General features: G+C 44.9%; 1 protein-coding gene across 4 annotated transcripts in view; it reads left to right on the top strand.

Moving 5' to 3' along the window:
• The window catches only part of Slc25a26 (solute carrier family 25 member 26), a 94,892-nt gene that overhangs the window by 72,383 nt on the left and 4,309 nt on the right, over positions 1-18,200 (top strand). For all 4 annotated transcript variants that reach the window (XM_055628411.1, XM_055628410.1, XM_055628409.1 and 1 more), the window contains 2 exons: positions 11,575-11,644; positions 17,524-17,588. In XM_055628411.1, coding sequence (XP_055484386.1) covers positions 11,575-11,644; positions 17,524-17,588 — 135 coding nt within the window. The remainder of the gene's footprint in view (positions 1-11,574; positions 11,645-17,523; positions 17,589-18,200) is intronic.

Raw genomic sequence — 18,200 nt, 5'->3', positions numbered from 1 at the left:
ACACACACACACACACACACACACACACACACACACACACACACACAGATGTGGGGGACAGAGGGGAGAGGGAGAGAGTAATCCAATTACGTAGACATGCATAGACATTGCATTTGCTTTTCATCATTGGGCAGTGATCGTGGTCTGAATTACATGGGTCTTTGCCAGCACTGTAAAGGGCTTAATAAAAAGAATACTACATGGCACGGTCGGCGCCATCATGTGCAACGTCACTGTCGCACTGTGCACACACATAGAGCACTGTACTGACCTGTAATGTAGACCTTATGTCTTTATGAGGAGAACGGTCACGAAAGATTGAAAGTTCTTGTTCAGGTGAGAAGGGTTTATAAACAACCAAGCAGGAAAATGGCAAAGTATCGAGGTAGGAATTGGAGGCAGGGACAGCTCAGCAGTGCAGTGCATGTTTAAGCTCCAAATTCAGTCCCAGGACTGCTGCAGGACAAAGGAATGAACCAAGCGAATGCCACCGTAATTGTATGGGTTTTCCCTGCATGGTGTACCTATAGAAAACATCTTAAAACGCATCATACGGATTGGTTTGGACTCCAAAATAAATCCTATTAAAGTTGCATACCAAGGAATAATAAATGAATTTAAAACATTGCTCTTTTAAAAAGTACACTGGAAAAAAAACCATTTGGAAATAAAAAAGTAAACTGGAGGCTAGAGCCGGCACGATGTCTCAGTAGGCAAAGGCACTTGCCTTCAAGCCTCATGGCCCAAGCTCTGTCTCCAAGATCGATGTGGTAGAAGGAGAGAACCAACTCCTAAAAATTATCTTCTGACCTCCAATCCCATGCTTTGATGGCAACACCCCTTCCCCCCAATTTATGTGTAAGTTTTGTAAAGTTTAAAACAAATTAAAACATTAGAAATTTCTTACATGTGATGATTTTAAAAGGTTGTAGCACTCATTTAATAGTTTTGTGGTCTTTTTGTTGTGTTTCAATGTTTCCTTCGTGGTGCAGGATATAATCAGATGCATTGGCCAGTGTTTCAAGGCGTGATGTAACAGCTATCCAATGAGAAGGTCACATTCCCTCAGCATTCCAGTTCCCCTTTTTAGTGTGTGACAAAAGAACAATGAAGCCAGCAGCTGTCCAGCCAACAAGAGCCCCTGTATAAATGCCTCAATCCCTGCATTCACACAGATTCTGCACATTCTGATGCTCTGCCACTGAGTGCACAGAAGAATGTTCGGAGGTCCAAAGAAGGAAGAAGCACGGGGTTGCTTCATTTCTTTCCAAAATAGTAAGGGCATTTGTAGAATTCTAGCTAGTTAAGAAATCACTAGGGATTTTGGTAGCAATCACAGATAACATTACTGTATTTAAAGGTTTTTGTTTTGTCTTTAGTTTTAGGTTTATGTCTTGCCTGCATGCATGTCTCTGTATTATATGTGTGCCTACTGCCTGCAGAGGCCAGAAGCAGGCATTGAGTCCCATGGAACTGTGGTTACAGGTGGTTGTGAGCATCCATGTGGGTGCTGGGTGTTGAACTCAGGTCCTCTGAAAGAGCATCCAGTGCTTCTGTCTACTGAGTCATCTCTCCAGTCCTGTTAAAAGCACGTGTTGAGTGCTATATATTTTTTAGTTCCTCAAGAAATACTATGCATACAGTAAATGTCACCCTTTAAAAGGAAACATTAGTTCTGAGAGTGTTTAGAGTCATTACCATCCACAAGCCCAGTTCACTCATTCCACAATGTCACCAGTATCCTTTCTACCCCAATGCCCCAGCCGTCACTCAGAGATCTGCCTGACTCTGCTTCTGAAGTGCTGAGATTAAAGGTGTGCGCTACTACTACCTGGCCTTTTGATCTCCTGCTCAAAGCTGTCTGCTCCAGGCCATTCAGACTCACTCTTATCTCCCAGACGCTGTGTCTCCAGTTGCTTCGTAGTTGCTGTGCTGTGTTGAAGACATATCAGAACCAAGCTAAAGGCCATCACATATGGCCAAGGCCCCTTCCCTGGCAAGCAAATGGCACAGGTGCCAGTATGGGTGTGTCTTCAGTGCTCCCGTCTTGGCCAGACTCCATTCCATCCTACAGGGCTGTAGATGAGTGAACTAGAGCAGAGGCCCATAGCACACAGAGAGCTCGACAGTCAAGCTAGTCGGGGAGCCACCCTCCTATGTCCCCAAGATGACACCATAACAGATTGTTTCTTCAAAGTAATTTCTTGATGAAAAATGACAGTGCATCTTAAGGGTAAGCGAAGGGGTAGATTATTGCATTTGGAGCCTTAGAGAAAGATCTTTTTCTTTATGGTTTATGCATGCCTTAGGCCAGATTTCAGTCCTTAGAAGGCTGAGGCAGGAGCATCGTGAGTTTGATGCCAGCCTGGGTTACATAGCAAGACTCTGTTTCAACAAACAAAAAGGTAAGTGTTTCCTTTGAAGCTTTCTGGCAGCCTAGTAAGAAAAGCATGGTTGAGTTGAGAGCTCTTGTCCTGACAGGTAAGTCACTATTGTAGCATTACCGTACTCTTGCCCTTGGCTTTGAGTGGACAGTAGTCCCGACTTGCACATGTGTAGCTCAAGACACTGGCCTCCTCTGTGTGCCAGCTGCGGATGCTCAGCTGTCTCCCTGACAGCTTCACTTCAGGTGTCACAGGGTGGCCACAGGGTGCCCAGGGTTACCCCTCTTCTGAAGACCCATCACCGTTCTTATTGCTTGCTCAAGCAGAACCCTAGGGATTATTCCAGAGTTGTCTTATCTCCGTGTGTCGGTCCCGTCAGTGGGCCTTGTTCAGGCTCCATCCTCTAACTTCTGCCAGCTGCACCGCAGACGCTCCCCCTGGTGTCACTCAGCTGTGTAGACCAAGCTGGCCTTGCCCTTGGAATTCTGCCTCAGCCCGTTTCGGGAGTTAACAGGAGTGTGTTACTGTGCCAGCTTAGCTCTGCTCTGGGTTTCTTCTTCAGCAGGCGGTCATAGTGCTCTTCCACTGAGGTGAATCACATCACATGCGCTCTGCTAAAACCTCTCTAAACTCTTAAGAGGAGAAACTCCCCAGTTGCTCCCTCTCCCCAGCCTAATCCCACAGCTAGCCTATTACTCCGCCTGAAGCTACCTGCACTGCTCCAGTGATCCCCATGGACTTGATGTGCCGGCTCTCTGCTGCAGTTATCATTTATTTCACTGTTTGCACGTGAGAGACAGTTTTACTTCTCCAAAGTGACAAATAATAATAGTATATAGCTAAGGTACGAGACACAGTGTTTTGAAATACGCGTATATCATGCTGAGTGGGCCTTTTCTAGGCTGTAGAGTGATAAAGAGAATGGTCAAACAAACAGCTCAGCTGGAGAGATTAGTCAGCAGTTGATAGTACTTGCTGCTCTTCCAGGGGACCCAAGTTCAGTTCCCAGCACCTGCGCTGGGTGGCTCGCAACAACCTGTAACTGCAGGGAATATGACACCGTTTTCTGGCTTCCTGCTGGCATCCACAGGCAGCCACGTGTGTGTGACATTTACTCACACATTTTACTCTGCCCTTTCACTCAGCCTCCTCAGGTTCCATTAGTCATCCTTACTTAGGTCTGAGACCAAGTACCACACTGGTGCGATGCTCCCATCCACCCTCTCCAAGGCGGAACTTTTCCTTGCTTGCTTCCTCTTGGGAGTCATAGCACCTGGGTAGTCCTTCCTGGCATTTCAGGAGCTTTTCACTAAAGGACATTGTCATCCCTAAACACACTTACTAAGGGCACGAGCTTTAGGGTGAGCAAATACCGTGGCAGGTCCTGAGGAAGGCCTACATTCTTACCTGATTCCAGCCATGCAGGGCTCAAGAGCTGAGCCTCTCCTTAGGCTTAGATGGGAAATCTGAGTGTGCAGGAGACCTCTGCCATCAAGTCACTTCTGTTTGCTCATAGCACTTTTTATTGGGCAATGGTAGTGACCATGACAAAAATACTAAAAGCAGTACCCAGCGTTTCTTAGAGTGACAATGTTCTGGGCCCTTTTGTCAGCCTCTGCTTGTGTGATCTGGTGCTAAGCTTTGTGAGTCCTCTGAAGGTAGTTGTCATTTGTCCTCATTTTGTAGCTGGGGGAAGGGACGGGGAGAGAGACAGGGCCAGGCAGACAGAGAGAGCATGCCAGCCAGCAAGTCTTGGTCCCAGTTGCAGGAGTGCTAAGGAACACCATCAGGATTTGAACTCAGGCATCTGACTCTTGCTCTTATGGTCTTAATCCTTCCACACACGAGCTTTTCATGAAGTGCAGTGTCATTACTGTTATTGTCCCTTTCATATGCTCACAATCATATTGTCTCTTCAACCGCTTGAAGGCAGTTCTTAGGGACCAATAGGTTTATGCAGAGGTCACCCAGAGCCACCCTTTGTAGGTCTTTGTGTCACATTCCCAGCAGCACATTGCCATCGTCCTGTTTATATTCTTCACAGTTCTGCCTTTTGCATCAGATGTTGATAGGTGCTTGCTAGTTGTTGAAGGTTAACATTCTCTCCTGATTGAGTTCTGTACAGACTTGCATAACCATTGTATTGGCTGTCTCCTTGATGTGTTTTCTCTTCTTTTTGGTTCCCAAATCTTGTTTCAAATCCCCTGCCTTACACGTTAGAGTATGAGTACTTGACAAGATGGCTCATCCGACTGAATGAGAAAGTCACAGGCGGCTGTCAGAACGGCTTTAGAAATGTTTGTGCAAGCCTACATAGGAGCTTGGTCAGAGCATTTCTAAGGAGTGGTCATGTGCCAGCTCTGCTGTGTGGCCAAATCTGCCAGTGGGTTTATAACCGAGAGTCTCCCCAGAGCTGATCCGAAGGGCTACGTAGATTTGAGCTATGTTCGTGTTGTCTTAGTCATCTGACATCATTAATCTGGAATTGAGTAAATGACTGAACTAACCTATCATGTGCCCATGAAAACCACATAGTAAATTCTTATAATCTTACGAGATTGGAAGTCACAGGAGTCCTTTTGAATAGACTGTTGAACAAATCCTATATTGTGAGTCCTGTATTGAACAAGTCCTAGATCATGAGATGAAACACCGTAAAAAAGAAAATAAAAGGAAAAAAGTGAAGAACCACTTGGGAAATGAAAACAACTCAGTTATGTTTTATAGCAATGCCCTTGAGTTATCACTAGTTGAAAAAAGCCAGCCTAAAGTTTGTGGGTTGTGTACTTTTAGACAATAGCCATTCTTGTGAAACTCCGGTAAGGCCTGCCACTTAGGTTTGTACTGATTTCTGGAGTCAGCTTTGCTCATTGAACTATGGAAGCTGGTGGGAGGGCACACAGGAGCTCTGTTGTTTCTGTAACTCTAAAGTTATTTGAGAATAAATTTGTTTTCATATGTTATTAAAAATATTTCCTTCCCTATCACCCTATATTAAGAAAGGTTTACCTAAGGAAAACTAAAGAAGTTTAGCACATTCTGATAGCCAGTCTCTTTGATATAAATAAATGTCCATAGAATCATCATAAAACTTCATTTTTATTTGGAAAGGGAAAAATATGGAATTGAGGTCAGAATGCAAATACCTGAGAATATGTAGCCTTCTGTGTTTTTCAGTTCTTACTTAACTTAAAAGTTGAGATGTTGTTTCCAGCCATGCAGGGCTCAAGAGCTGAGCCTCTCCTTAGGCTTAGATGGGAAATCTGAGCGTGCAAGAGACCTCTGCCATCAAGTCCTTCTCTCTAGTCATCTGTCTGCCTTTACAGGAGTTACGCTTGTCTGGCAATGGAAATACTCAGGTTGAGAATGTTACGGAGGCTTCAGTTGTGTGTATATGCACTCAGAAAGGTTCTTCAGGCAAGAAAATAAACCACTAAGAAAAAAAGCTGTGACAGACCTACAGTAATTAAAGAGATGTTACTGGAATGAAAGTATTTTTCTCGGCAGTTTGCATGTTGGATGTAAATCCACTGAGGTTGTGCTGTGGCAGTGACTAATCTGGAGACACAGCGCAGGGGCTGTTACAGGATCTGTGGCAGTGTGCAGAGCAAAACAAGCCAGCCATGTTAGCCATGTGGCCTCAGGCAGCTCAACACTACTTCAGCCCCTGCACCCGGCCTCTTGTGTGGTTTACCAGGCTTTCCCGTGTTAGAGAAGATGAGCGGGAAGAATCTTTACCATCCACCTTGGGTGTGCCCTTTGGTTAGTGAGCTATCCAGCCGTGTCAGTAGGAGCCATGTGGCCCATCGCTGGTACTGTCTTCCTTTTTTGTTCTATTTCCAGTTTGGGCTGAACTTAAACAGAACCAATATTTAGTCTTTCTGTCAGTGACCTTCCTTAGCTTTCCAGTGAGTTTTTTGTTTGTTTCTTTGTTTGTTTTTGTTTTATTTTGATTTGTTTTACTTTGGTTGGTTCATCCCATCCTCTTGTCCTTGCAAACACATGAGCTAAGATACAATTTCAAATATTTTTCTAATTTATTATAGTACCTTTTATCTGCACAGTTCTTACTGTTCTTATTTTTATTTTTATTCGTAGATGCAGCATTTGTAAACAGCTCTCCTCTGTTTAGGTTGGTCAGCCTCAATATTACTTTACCAAGATTTTATATTCAGTTACTTACTTTAAAAAAACAAATCTCAGCCGGGCATTGTGGCACATGCCAACACTCTGGGAGGCAGAGGCAGGTAATCTCTGGGAGGCAGAGGCAGGTAATCTCTGTGAGTCTGAGACCAGCCTGAGCTACAAAGTGATTCCAGGAGACCCAAAGCTACACAGAGAAACCTTGTCTTGAAAAACCAAAACAAAATCTCCAACTTATTGAGGCAAATTGATTTGAAAAAATGGCATAGTGTGTGTGTGTTTTACTTCGTCAGTTAGCCAGCCTGTTTTGTTTTTTTGAGTTAGGGTCATCTCATTCCAGGTTATCCTGGAACTCATTATGTAGCCCAGGCTGGCCTCAAACTCATAGCAGTCTTTCCTCCAAGTGCTGGGATTGCAGGTATAAGCCCCTTCGCATGGATGTTTCAGCATCGCTGCGGTGGCCACTGTGGTCCCGGTTGTGTCAACCCTCTGCTTTGAAGACAGTGGTCATCTGTAGACCATCTTGTTGTAGAGGACACACCATGTGGTCCTGTTCAGATCCACATCCACCGCTAGGCTCTCCAGTGAGTTAAGGTCTTGGAGCCTCAGTTTCCTTGTCTAAAACCCTAGAACCCTAACCATTGCACACTCGTCAGGACACTGTGGTGAGGCTCCTATCGTGTGATGTGTTGGTGACTGTGCCTTGAGTTTGCCACCGACATTGGCCCATTGCTTTAATTTCTCTAGGGAGCTGGGGACTGTTTTTTCTAAGGTTTTTATTAGTACCCACTTTATTACGAATTGATTTCTTGATATCTTCTTCGGCTCATTCTGGCCAGGTGAAGTGGAAGGTTAGGCGTCTCCGGGGCCTATATTTAAACAGTCTTGATAGAGCGGAGTCTATTTAGGTTGTTTTCCTCCCCTTAAACCAGGTCTCTTTTCTTGGTACAACACAGCAGGCACCTCTGTAAGCGGCTGCTTCGCCCCTCTCTTTTTCAAAACCCTCTTCCTCCACACTTACTGTACATACCTCCCTCGCAGATCATCACAGGAGTTTTGTTGTTCCCTTGGGCTTGCAGGAAACACCTGGTAGGCAGTCCCTGGACGTTTGTTTCATTTATGAATTATATATATCTTTGAATTCTCCTATGATGTCATTCATCCCTTGTTTGTTCTTTACTTTTGAGCTATAAATCAAGCTTATGAGCAGCAGCTTAAGTGTTTGGAATAATCTCCTTTTTAGAAGATGTCAGAAGATTAATAATAAAAGGTGACCTCTCCTCACTAAGAAATGTGGTTCATGTCTGCATTTCTTCTCCAGTCAGTGTGTTAGTGAGTGATGGTGTTAAAGCTGGCGTGCTGTTAAGGGCTGGGGAATAGCTCAGTGGTAGAACATGTTCTTAGCGTGAGCAAGGCAGGCACATATACACAGACAGGAGAGAGAGCGATTGAGAGAGAACACAGTCATGTAACATGCATGTTTTGTGATATTTTTATCAAATGTGTGGCTGCATGCATAAAGATTGCTACAAAAGATAAAAGTTGTTATTCTTTTCTGTGTCCCATTGTGTCTCTAATGCTTATAGAGAAATGGAGACAATAATGTTTTCCCCAGAGGCACACATTTATTTTCAATCATTAAAGCATTTACTACAATCGACCAAATTCTGTGCTGTGTAGCTACAGACTTTAGAAATGCCTTTGTAACAAAGTTTCTTTCTTTCTTTTGTAACAATGTTTCTTAAAGCGTATTTGTTTTCATAAATAGGGTTAAAAAGCCTGTTAGGTACACTTTTAGCCCAGTAGACTTAGTAAATATACATTCAGGGAATTTACTCTTCCTCATAGGGCTGGGAAGAAATGAAGTATCGCACAGCAGCATGTATCTTATTTGTTATTCAGTGTCGAAAGCCTAAACTTGTCAAGGTAAACAGGGCTCTGTGCATCTTGATTTATTTTTATGGCATCATCATCAAGTCTTTATGATTCTGTAACTCTTCCAGAGGGAGTTGTCAGTGGGAAATAAATACCCATAATGGGCGGTGGATGCTGAGTCAGCAGTTCTTATTTTACTTGCACTGTGTTTGGCGGTTCCCCAGAGCCACACTGCCTCTGGATCATCCTACTGATGTAAACATTTAAAATACAATATTCAGGAGTTCCTTTTGGTAACATGTGGCCATTATTTCAGGGTACGGAAAAGAAATAAGATGTTCTGATTAGAAGGAAGAGGTAGGACTGACTTTAGTTGCAGAAAAAGTTGATGGTGTCCACACAGGAGCCGAGCTGAGCCACTGACTGGCTAGTGTTGTAGATCACAAATTATATAAACTCATGTATATTGAAAGGAAGAAACAGATACTGGAAGTTCAATGCAAGCAATTCCCTTTACGTAGTTCCACCACGTAGAGTACTTAAAATCAAATCTGACAAAAACACTATCAAACCTGTGAAACACTAGTGCAAGGTTGAGGGAAATCATAGGAAGCCTAAGTGGAGGGAGATGGCCTCTGATTGTAGTGGTTTGAGTGAGAATGGCCCCGTGGGCTCACGTATCTGGGCACTTCAGCCTCTGCTGGAACTGTTTGGGAAGGATTAGGAGGTGTGGGCTTGTTGGGAGGTGTGTCACTGGGGGTGAGCTTTGAGGTTTCAAAAAGGCCATGCCATTCCTACTCAGTTCTCTTTTCTCTGCCTCCTGCCTGTGAATTAGATGTAAGCTGTACTGTGAGCCACAGTAAACGTTTTCTTTTATGAGTTGATTTGGTCATTGTCTCTTCACAGCAATAGAAAAGTAACTAAGATGCTTATCATGAAAAACTAGGAGAAAAAAAAAGCAGTATTGCTAATTTGTCCATTTTGTCAAAAACCAATCCATGGATTCCTGCAATACGGATGAGCTCTCAGCAGGTGCCCTGTAGAAATCGGTCATCTGATGTAAAAACTCAGAATGAAATGTGAAGAACCTACTAGAATAGTCAGAACAACTTTGAAAAAGAACCCATCTAGAAAAACTGAAACTCCAAAATTTCAAAGTGTATTAAAACCTGCGACAGTCAAAGTACAGAAAAGTACAGATTTTCAGAGAAGGAATTTCAGTGAAAAAAAAAGGACTATTTTTTCAAACACTGTTTCTTTCAAACACAAGTATGTGTTTGTTCATACATAACACAGAGTGAAAGAACACCAGCCCAGACTTTGCACCACAACAGGTTAACTCAAAGGTAATGATGTAAATACTTTTTAAATGTAAAGTTTATGAGTATAAAGGGGGGGGGGGAATCTTTGTGCCATTGAGATAGACAATGTTTTCTTAAGACAGTGACACCAAAAGCAGGATTCATAATCCAGGCACCATGGTACCCACCACTGATCTCAGTGCCAAGCTGGCAGCACCGGGAGGATTTCCACAGGTTCAAGACCAGCTTGGTCTGTGTGATGAGTCCCAGGTCAGCTTGAACTACAGAGTGATTCAAGTAAAATGAAACAAGTTAGTAATGGAATTTAAAATGAAATCTAAAAACAAAGCAAAAAAGCATAGCGAAACAGTCCTGCACACTTATTAGAATGTGAACACTTAAAACCGCTGGAACCAAGGAGGGAGGGTTGTGGACAAACCAGGACTGGCGAGAATGTAAAATGCAGCCATTTTGGAAAACCGCTTGGCAGCTTTATAGAGCTAAATGTATCCCTGCTTCTGAGCTGGCAACTCTTTTCCTCCTTAGTTTTTAGCTATTTCCTGATCAGAAAGGAAGGCATTTTCCATGTAAAGGTTTGTTTGCAAATGTTCATGTGAGTTCCCCACTAACAGCCCAAACTAGAAAAAGAAGTGATGATGTGCTTATGTCTGGATGTTGCTCACTAACAAGAAGGGAGTGAAGTCGAAATATAGGACATGATGTGGATGGAGCACAGCGTAGTTAGGAGAGAAGGCAGATAAGAGAAAACTCACGGATTACATCTGGGCCACATTCTAGGCTAGGCAGACCAGTCAGTCGTAGCGGGAACATCAGCTGCTTCGAGGACGGTGACGTGGGCTCAGGAGAGACATTCCCAGAGGGATGCAGGTCTTTAAGCTCATACGTCACTCTGTGGTCTCAGCGGTCGCAGTGTCTGTGTGTGTCCACCCAAACTTGTCGAATTGCATACGTTAAATATATGTAGTTTATTGGCTGTCCCTCAGTAAAGCCAAGGAAATGAGTGTCTCACAAGGCTGTGCCTCAGAAGCCTAGATAGAAGTGATAGGACCCAGCTCCTAAGGTTGCTGTGAGACCACAGACTTCAGAGGATGCTTAGAGACTAAAGTATTGCACAGTATTCCGCGTGACTTGATTGTATCTTCTACCAGGCAGTAAGTTTTCAGTGAGCGAAGTACCGAGTCTGCTCCGTTCCCCAACTTAGGCCTGGTGCGGGTGTTCCTGTTTATTATTATGCGAACAGCATGAACATGTTTTCACTAATTTTAAATTAAATGCTGGGCATGGTGGCACAGACCTGTAATCCTAGCACTAGAAGACTGGGGTAGGCTGATCCTGAGTTTGAGAATAGCCTGGACTGTTGTCAGACCCTGTCTCAAAACATGCCCCTGCCCCGTATTAAAATACCACTCAGGTAACAGGATCTTTCAAAAGTCAGGTGTAGATAAGGATTAAAAAAACAAAACAAAAAAAAAAAAACAAAAAAAAAAACTAAGGAATTTGGCATAGACTGTTGTGGAATAATTATAAATTATAGTATTTATATGTTTAAAGTTCTATGGGAAATATGCAAAATATTTCATTGTCATAATTCTATTATATTTATTTACTTTGTGTGTATGAAATCTTCCTTGAAAATACTTCCTTTGAGAACTATAATGTGGCCATCACCCTTACTTCTTTGACTAATTTTAGAATGCAGTTAAGTCCTTGGGAAAGTCATGTACGTCATCATTGAAGAATGCTACCAAAATAGCTTCTCACTTAAGTTCCCATCCCAAGCTAAGCCCACAGCAGGTTCTGATAAACTGGAAAATGGAATAACCTGTATTTTTCTTTCTTCGTCCACACAGGCCCTCTGGTCGTGGCGGCAGGGTCACGTGGTGGATTCTTGGCAGTCAGCAGTCTGTGGAGCTTTTGCAGGTGCAAAGGATTATATTATACTGGGAAAGACCGGAGTGGGGGAGAGAATATGAAAACGCTGGCTGTGCAAAACAGCATTCTTCAGGAATCCCAGGCTGTTTAGATGAAGAGAGCTTCACTAGCTATTTATAAAAAGAAATTCTTTGGTGGCGGGGGGGGGGGGGGGGGAGGGGTGAGGGGAACCGGCCAAAGAGGTGTCTTCTGCTTGAATGACAACCAATTTGTTTTTGACAAGTTTCCGTTTTTCTTTTTATCTTTATTAAAGCCCCACTCGGGCCCTTGGATTATCTTAAGGGTGATTTATAAGCCCTCTGTGGGGGCGGGGGCGCACCGCACAGCTGTCTGCTGGGAGTGGTGTTGCAGGCCGTCTGAGAGTCACAGCCTGTGTGACATGTTTGACAGTGCGGGAGATTAATTAGTGCTGGGAGAGCAGGGGCTCCTCCACAGCACACTGCAGGCTGAACTGCGCTAGGCGGGAAATACGGCCTGTGAACATCTGGGCATTTTGGAGACATTAGAGCAAGAGCAGAGTGTCAATTTCACAGTATCGCGCCATCCATCACTAAGTCCTGCGAACACAGATGCCTTAAAGAATGTAGTCAATGGTAAGTTCAGAAGCCCGAGAGAAGGCCTGCTCTGTTATTACAAACACAGGCAACTGTAGTTGCGGTAGAGCAGAGTGGAACTTGGCCAGAGAATTGCAGTGTTCAAATGCAATGCTGGTGAATGGGTGGCCAGGTAGCTTGAGGCGCAGCAGCTTTAGAGGAAAATGATTCTTTCCCAAATATCAGTAACAGTTGGTGGATTTGATTTTCATGTACCGATTAGGAAAATGGAAGTCATACATTCTATAGGTTCCTTTGCTAATTATTTAAACCCATTTAAGTTGTGGAAGTAATCACCAAAAAGAAGAACTTCCGTGTAGACCAGGCACCAGCCTTGTGCAGCTCAGGGAGGGTGATGGCTCTACACCCGAATTGCCTGTGGCGGGGTTAAAGGAGGAGGTAGTCTTGATTCATTTTCCAGAGGCCAGGATTCTTTGTTGCCTGGCCCTTTAGGGAAGTGTGGATTTTTGTTGACTGTCTTCTTGACTTGGGGTTGGGGGCTAGGGAAGGGGCATCAGAACACCGAGTAAATGTTATAGAAATTTTGTCACCCTTGACAAGAAATGCCACCTCTTGGAGTTGAATACTCTTATATAGTAGTTCTCAACCTTCCCAATGCTGCAACCCCGTAATACAGTTCTTCACGTTGTAGTGAACCCCAACCAGAAATCTCTTTTCATTGCTACTACATAACTGTAATTTTACGACTGTTATGAATCGTAATGTAAATATCTGTATTGTTCTGATGGTCTTGGGCAACCCCTATGAAAGATCATTTGATCTGCAAAGGAGTGACAAGTCACATATTGAGAACCACTGCCCCCAAATTTACCGATCTTCAAGGAAGAAATACGTACGCACTAGTATTTCACTCACATCGTGACTTCACAGATTCACGTGCAGATACATGGATACTGTGTGTTTGGGAATTGGCTTTCAGTACAGCCTCTTTGCTGAGGAACACTGCATGGCACATTTGTCAAAGGAGGACGGTCTCTGTCACACATGTGGTAGGAACCCCTCATCCAGACCTTCCAGGAAGGGCATGGGCCACCGAGGCCATGACAGCACTGGGCTGGGAAGATAGTGCCCAGAGCATAGTCAGGGCTTCCTGTCTGACAAGTAGCTGAATCTCTGGCTTGACCCCAGCTCCTGGAGCAGACCTCGGGCTTTCTGAGCACCAGTTTCCTGACCTGTAGCATAGAAACAATCCCTCCCTCAAGGGACCCATGATATAGTGTGTGCCTTGGCCCTTGGTGATCTGTAAAGCCGAACCGCTGTAAGGAGTGTCACTCCTCCAGCAAGAAAGAGCAACACCCCCAAAATGGAAAGCTGTCCTCTTCTCTTCACAGGAAGATGTCATGATCTGAAGTCACTGCGCAGCGTAGTTTCCTATTTGAGCCTGTAAATTTTCCATCCAGCCATCTCTCTGTTTTCAGATGAGATTCTGCTAAATGCAGGGGTTTAAGGCCTATAGGGGAAAACGCATTAACGGATTTGCATTCAGTAGCAGAAAAGATATTTCTTGTTTATATTCCTTTTTCCTTGGAAATTTTGTTACAAATGTTAGTCTTGAGAAATAAGATGAGAATTTTGAAAACATTGCTGCAGGATAAACATAATTTGAAAACAGTCCAAGCTGAGTACATTGGTGTTCTGCAAGAGCAGATTGCAGTCCTGTCTTGCATGGCCAGGGAGTTGAAGAATGGCTCTCCTACCCGCAGCCCTGTGCAGACACCCACAGATGCCCTTCTCCTCATGATCAAACTTGCCCTGCAGTCAGAGCTCATATTTCTTATCCATATGTGCTTTTCCAAGTCTAAATTGGCCTGGTCCATGCTCTGTGCCATCCTGGGCCTTCTCTTCTGTGCCCAGGATTGTTTCATAAACTACTTGGCACAAAATGCCCAAAAAATGTCTCTTGAGATTGGAGGTGTTGATGGCTTGTCATGCTCAGAAATTCCCCTGGCTTCTGGTCAGGGTTGAAGTAAAGAGCTTCCTCCCTCCAGGCCTTGACTCTTAAATAAAACCTAATGATGCTGAGTACTGATACGTAGACTACCATTTTGGTAGGCTGGCATCTTTTAATAATTTTGTATAGTAAAAACTTGCTTATAGTCTCTTTAGAGATAAGTCTGAGGGAGAGATGATGCTCTCGCATCCTGGAATTGTAGACTAGCGTGCAGAATACACTTCTGTATGAAGTGTATGACAGAGGTGAAAGCCTGGCACAGTCTCAGACATACAAAGCCACACGGTGGAACCTTGCTTGGAAGCTGAGTGGGAGGAGTTCAGGAAGGAGGTCTTGCCCCTGAGTACATCAGTTAAGAGGTTCCAGGGGCAGAGAGCAGCCAGGCTGCCAGGGGGGAGCTTGGGGGCTTCCTCCTGACCACCCTCCCCAATATTCCCAGCGTCTGCTCCGAGGTGACAGCTTCAGGTTGTCAGAAAGAAGCGGGTTCCTTTGCATTTGTTCCCCAGGGCAGCAAGTAGTTTTTCTGTGAAAATCAGTTCTATGAGTGTGGCCCTGAAAGCTGGAGCTGAGCATCTGTGAGCTGAGCATAAAGTGCCCTAGGAGACTGATTCACATGAGGGCAGCCTGTGTCAATCATTTCCTGTCTGCTCTGTTAGTGTGTTCCTTGCGTTTGTCCTATAAGCAGAATATACAAAATACGACTTTTAATCTAAACATGAAAGATGCAAAGCTGTGAGTTGTGTGAGTTAAAGTAGGCCGGTACTGAGGGCCTTCAAAATGATTTATTAATGCCTCATATAAAATACAAATCCCAGCATAGTAGTAAAATCAGGGCCTATCAAAGCGCGTGTGTTTTGAGTTCCTCTTTCTTTCATGCTGCTTTTATGGAGCCCAGCTCTCTGGAGAGTATGCAGGTGTCCACAGGAAAGGATGGTCAGCCTCTGCCGGTGGTCAGGGCAAGTCTGACTTGAGTTAACAAAATTTATTAAACATTATTTGTCAGCGTTATAAATTGATTTAGGGCAGCTTGTGAAGATTTTTTACGTAGGAGAATAAAGTCTAATGCTCAGGCTTATTTTAGCATGTTGTTGTATCAGAGAGCTTAGGCGTGGCAAGAAGAACATTTTAGGGGCCGGCATACATGGAGTCTCCTTCCCAGCTGCATCCTGGCTGCTGTGTGGCCATGGCTACATTGTAGTGATGGTGCTGGCCTAGGGCAGTCATGCCAACCTTTCTCTGCCTTTTACAGGATGAGCTTACATGTTCAGTTTGTAAAAGCCATAGACTTGTCTGGGGCAGCGTCTAAGCACGTTGAGTGCCTAGTGTGTGCAATAGAGACAGAAAGAAAACCCCCACTCTCTACCCGGGTCTTAGTTTGCCTTCTGTTGCCGTGATAGACACCATAGAGCTGCCTGGGAAGAAAGGGTTTATTTCAGCTTGTAGCTTGTCCTGAAGTCAGGACAGGAACTCAAGGCAGGAACTGAAACGGAAGCCAGAGAGGGAAGCTCCTTATAGGCTAGCTTGCCATGGCCTGCTCAGCCTGCTTTTTCAGACAATCTAGGACCATCTAGGGTCCAGAAGAGATGCTGTCCACAGTGGGCTGGGCCCTCCCATATCAATCTTTAATCAAGAAAATCAGGCTTGCTTACCGGCCAATATTATGTATGTAATTCCTCCATTAACGTTCTAGATGACTCTAGGTTGCGTCAAGTTAGCAAAAGAACCAGTGAGCACAGCACTCATCTAGACTGAACGTATTGCTTAATAGAAGTGCTGGGGGTCACTCCTCTCCCAGACGCTTTGCACAGACGAGGCTGCCTGCCCCTTAGAGATTAGCATCCGAGGCATCGGGGCCAGTAGTGCTGGAGCTGGTCAAGCTTACGGTCTCAGCTCTGCGCCGAGCACAGCCTTTTGGCGGCTCTAAGGTTTGCTTTACTCTAGCGTGTGATGTGCGTGCCACAGGAGCATGGGAAGCCAGGGCAGTTGTGGAGGTCAGTCCCCTCCTTCCTCCATGTGCCTTCTGGGGGCTGCACTCATGGCCTCAGGTTCACAGCACGTGCTCTTGACTCGTGAGCCGTCTTGCTGGTCGCCCAAACTCAGAAGCTGAAAGGATGAAAAGTAAGGGTTCTGAGCAGAGGGGGTGCTGACAGGCCTAAGGTATGTGGCAATCACGGGTAACCGAAAATAGAACATAAACAGGGGTGGGTGTGCCTTCCCACAAGTGTCAGAACAGATGTCATTGCAGCCAGGGTCACTGTAACAACTTCATTTCAGCCCTGTATTTAGAAAGATATTTGTCAGGGGTCAAATGCCCTTTTTGTGCACATGCCACATCAGGGGGAGCCTGAAGCTATTTCTGGAGCCTCCTTGCAAAACCCCATAAACTGTTGCTGTCTCCAGCTCCCAGGACCTGAACCTCCTGACAGCCTCTTAGGGGTTATTATTTCTTTGTCCTTCCAGCCTTTCAGGGGTTCAAATGCATCTTTGTACCAAATGAGTACAATATTGACCTCAGGCCTGGTGTGGTGGTGTCACATGACTTTAATCCCAGGACAGGGAGCTGGGAGCAAGTTTTGTGAGTTCAAGACTAATGTACTCTAGAGAGCAATTTCCAAGTGAGCTCCAGCTGCATAGTGAGACCTTGTCTTAAGCAAGCAAGCAAAACCTTTTAGGAAGATAAACTGTAGTTCCTATTAACAATAAGTCTTGTTTTCTATGTGCACAGAGGGGAACACTGTTAGAATCTATGGACAGTTTGTCCATCGCAGTGATTGGATGAAGAAAACACGGGGAGAATGTAGAAAGGAAGCCTGGAGGCAGAACCCATGCCCAAGCAAGAGGGGCGCAGAGCGGGTAGACGTGTAACTCATTCCTGGACCATTATCCAGACCTGGGACTAGAGAGAGCATTGTCTTCTATCATGACGAGTCCGGAAGTCCCCCTGTGACACACATGAGCCTGGTCCCCAAAGCCACCGGGAGCCACATGCTTCCCACACTGGAACACTGCACCTGGCCCTTCACACATGTCATATTCACACTGAGATTAGTGTACCAGGCTGTGAGAGAGCAAGGTGGGTGGCAGGGCCTCACTCCTCAACTCGAGTGAGAATCCGTCGTCTCCTTGCTGCGAAAACGTGAACTAGGTGGGTTAAAAGTGGTCATGTATTCATCCTGCTCTCAACACTGTCCAGTAGACACGATGACAAAGAAACGGTTTTGAAGGTTAGCAGAATCCAGCTGTAGAGATGGTGGTTACTGTCTAGTCTAGACATCTCACTGACTGTTGGGTCTTACACACAGGTGGTTTTGCAGCTGTCATTACTACACCTCTGGACGTGGCTAAGACAAGGATCATGCTGGCAAAGGTAAGATAAAGCCGATTCATGCCATGTCTGTTAGCAGGAAGAGCTGCAGCGATACAAGGCGAGCAGAGTGCCTATGGACCACTAATGACCCTGACATTGGAAGAGCAGCACCGTGGTCCCGGCTGCAGACCTGCAGCTGTCACTGTGGTGGATCTGTGCGCAGCACACTTCCATTTCACACGCATTCTCAGAGCTGTGCCGTCTAAGCGGCAGATCGGAGGGCCTCTGCCTGGTATTGCTATTTTCAGATCTCAGACTGAGAGAGGTTTCCGAGCTTTGTGCTCTGCGGAAGCTAATCTGCAGACTTGAAACTCAGGTCATGGTTAGCTGCGACCAGTTAAGACAGTTGTCAAAATTGTTAAAAAGAAAACCAAACAATGAGACACATTCTGAGCTGAGCTTTAAGGAATTCCAGTAACGTACTCGGAGCAAGCATTCTCTCAAAGTGCGATACTGGAGAAAGCAGAGGACCAACCCTGTGGATGGGGTTGTTTAAAAATGGAAAGTGGCACTGTTGGTTTATTGTCAGGCTTTCGAATTAGACCCATTCCCACAGAGAAGCTCACATCAGGCCAGATGTATCCCTCCACAGGCTTCCTGCTGAACAGTTGC

Source organism: Psammomys obesus, unplaced genomic scaffold (genome assembly GCF_907164565.1).
Source record: "Psammomys obesus unplaced genomic scaffold, mPsaObe1.curated_primary_1811, whole genome shotgun sequence".
NCBI lineage: Eukaryota > Metazoa > Chordata > Mammalia > Rodentia > Muridae > Psammomys > Psammomys obesus.
This window is presented reverse-complemented; position numbering and strand designations above follow the sequence as displayed.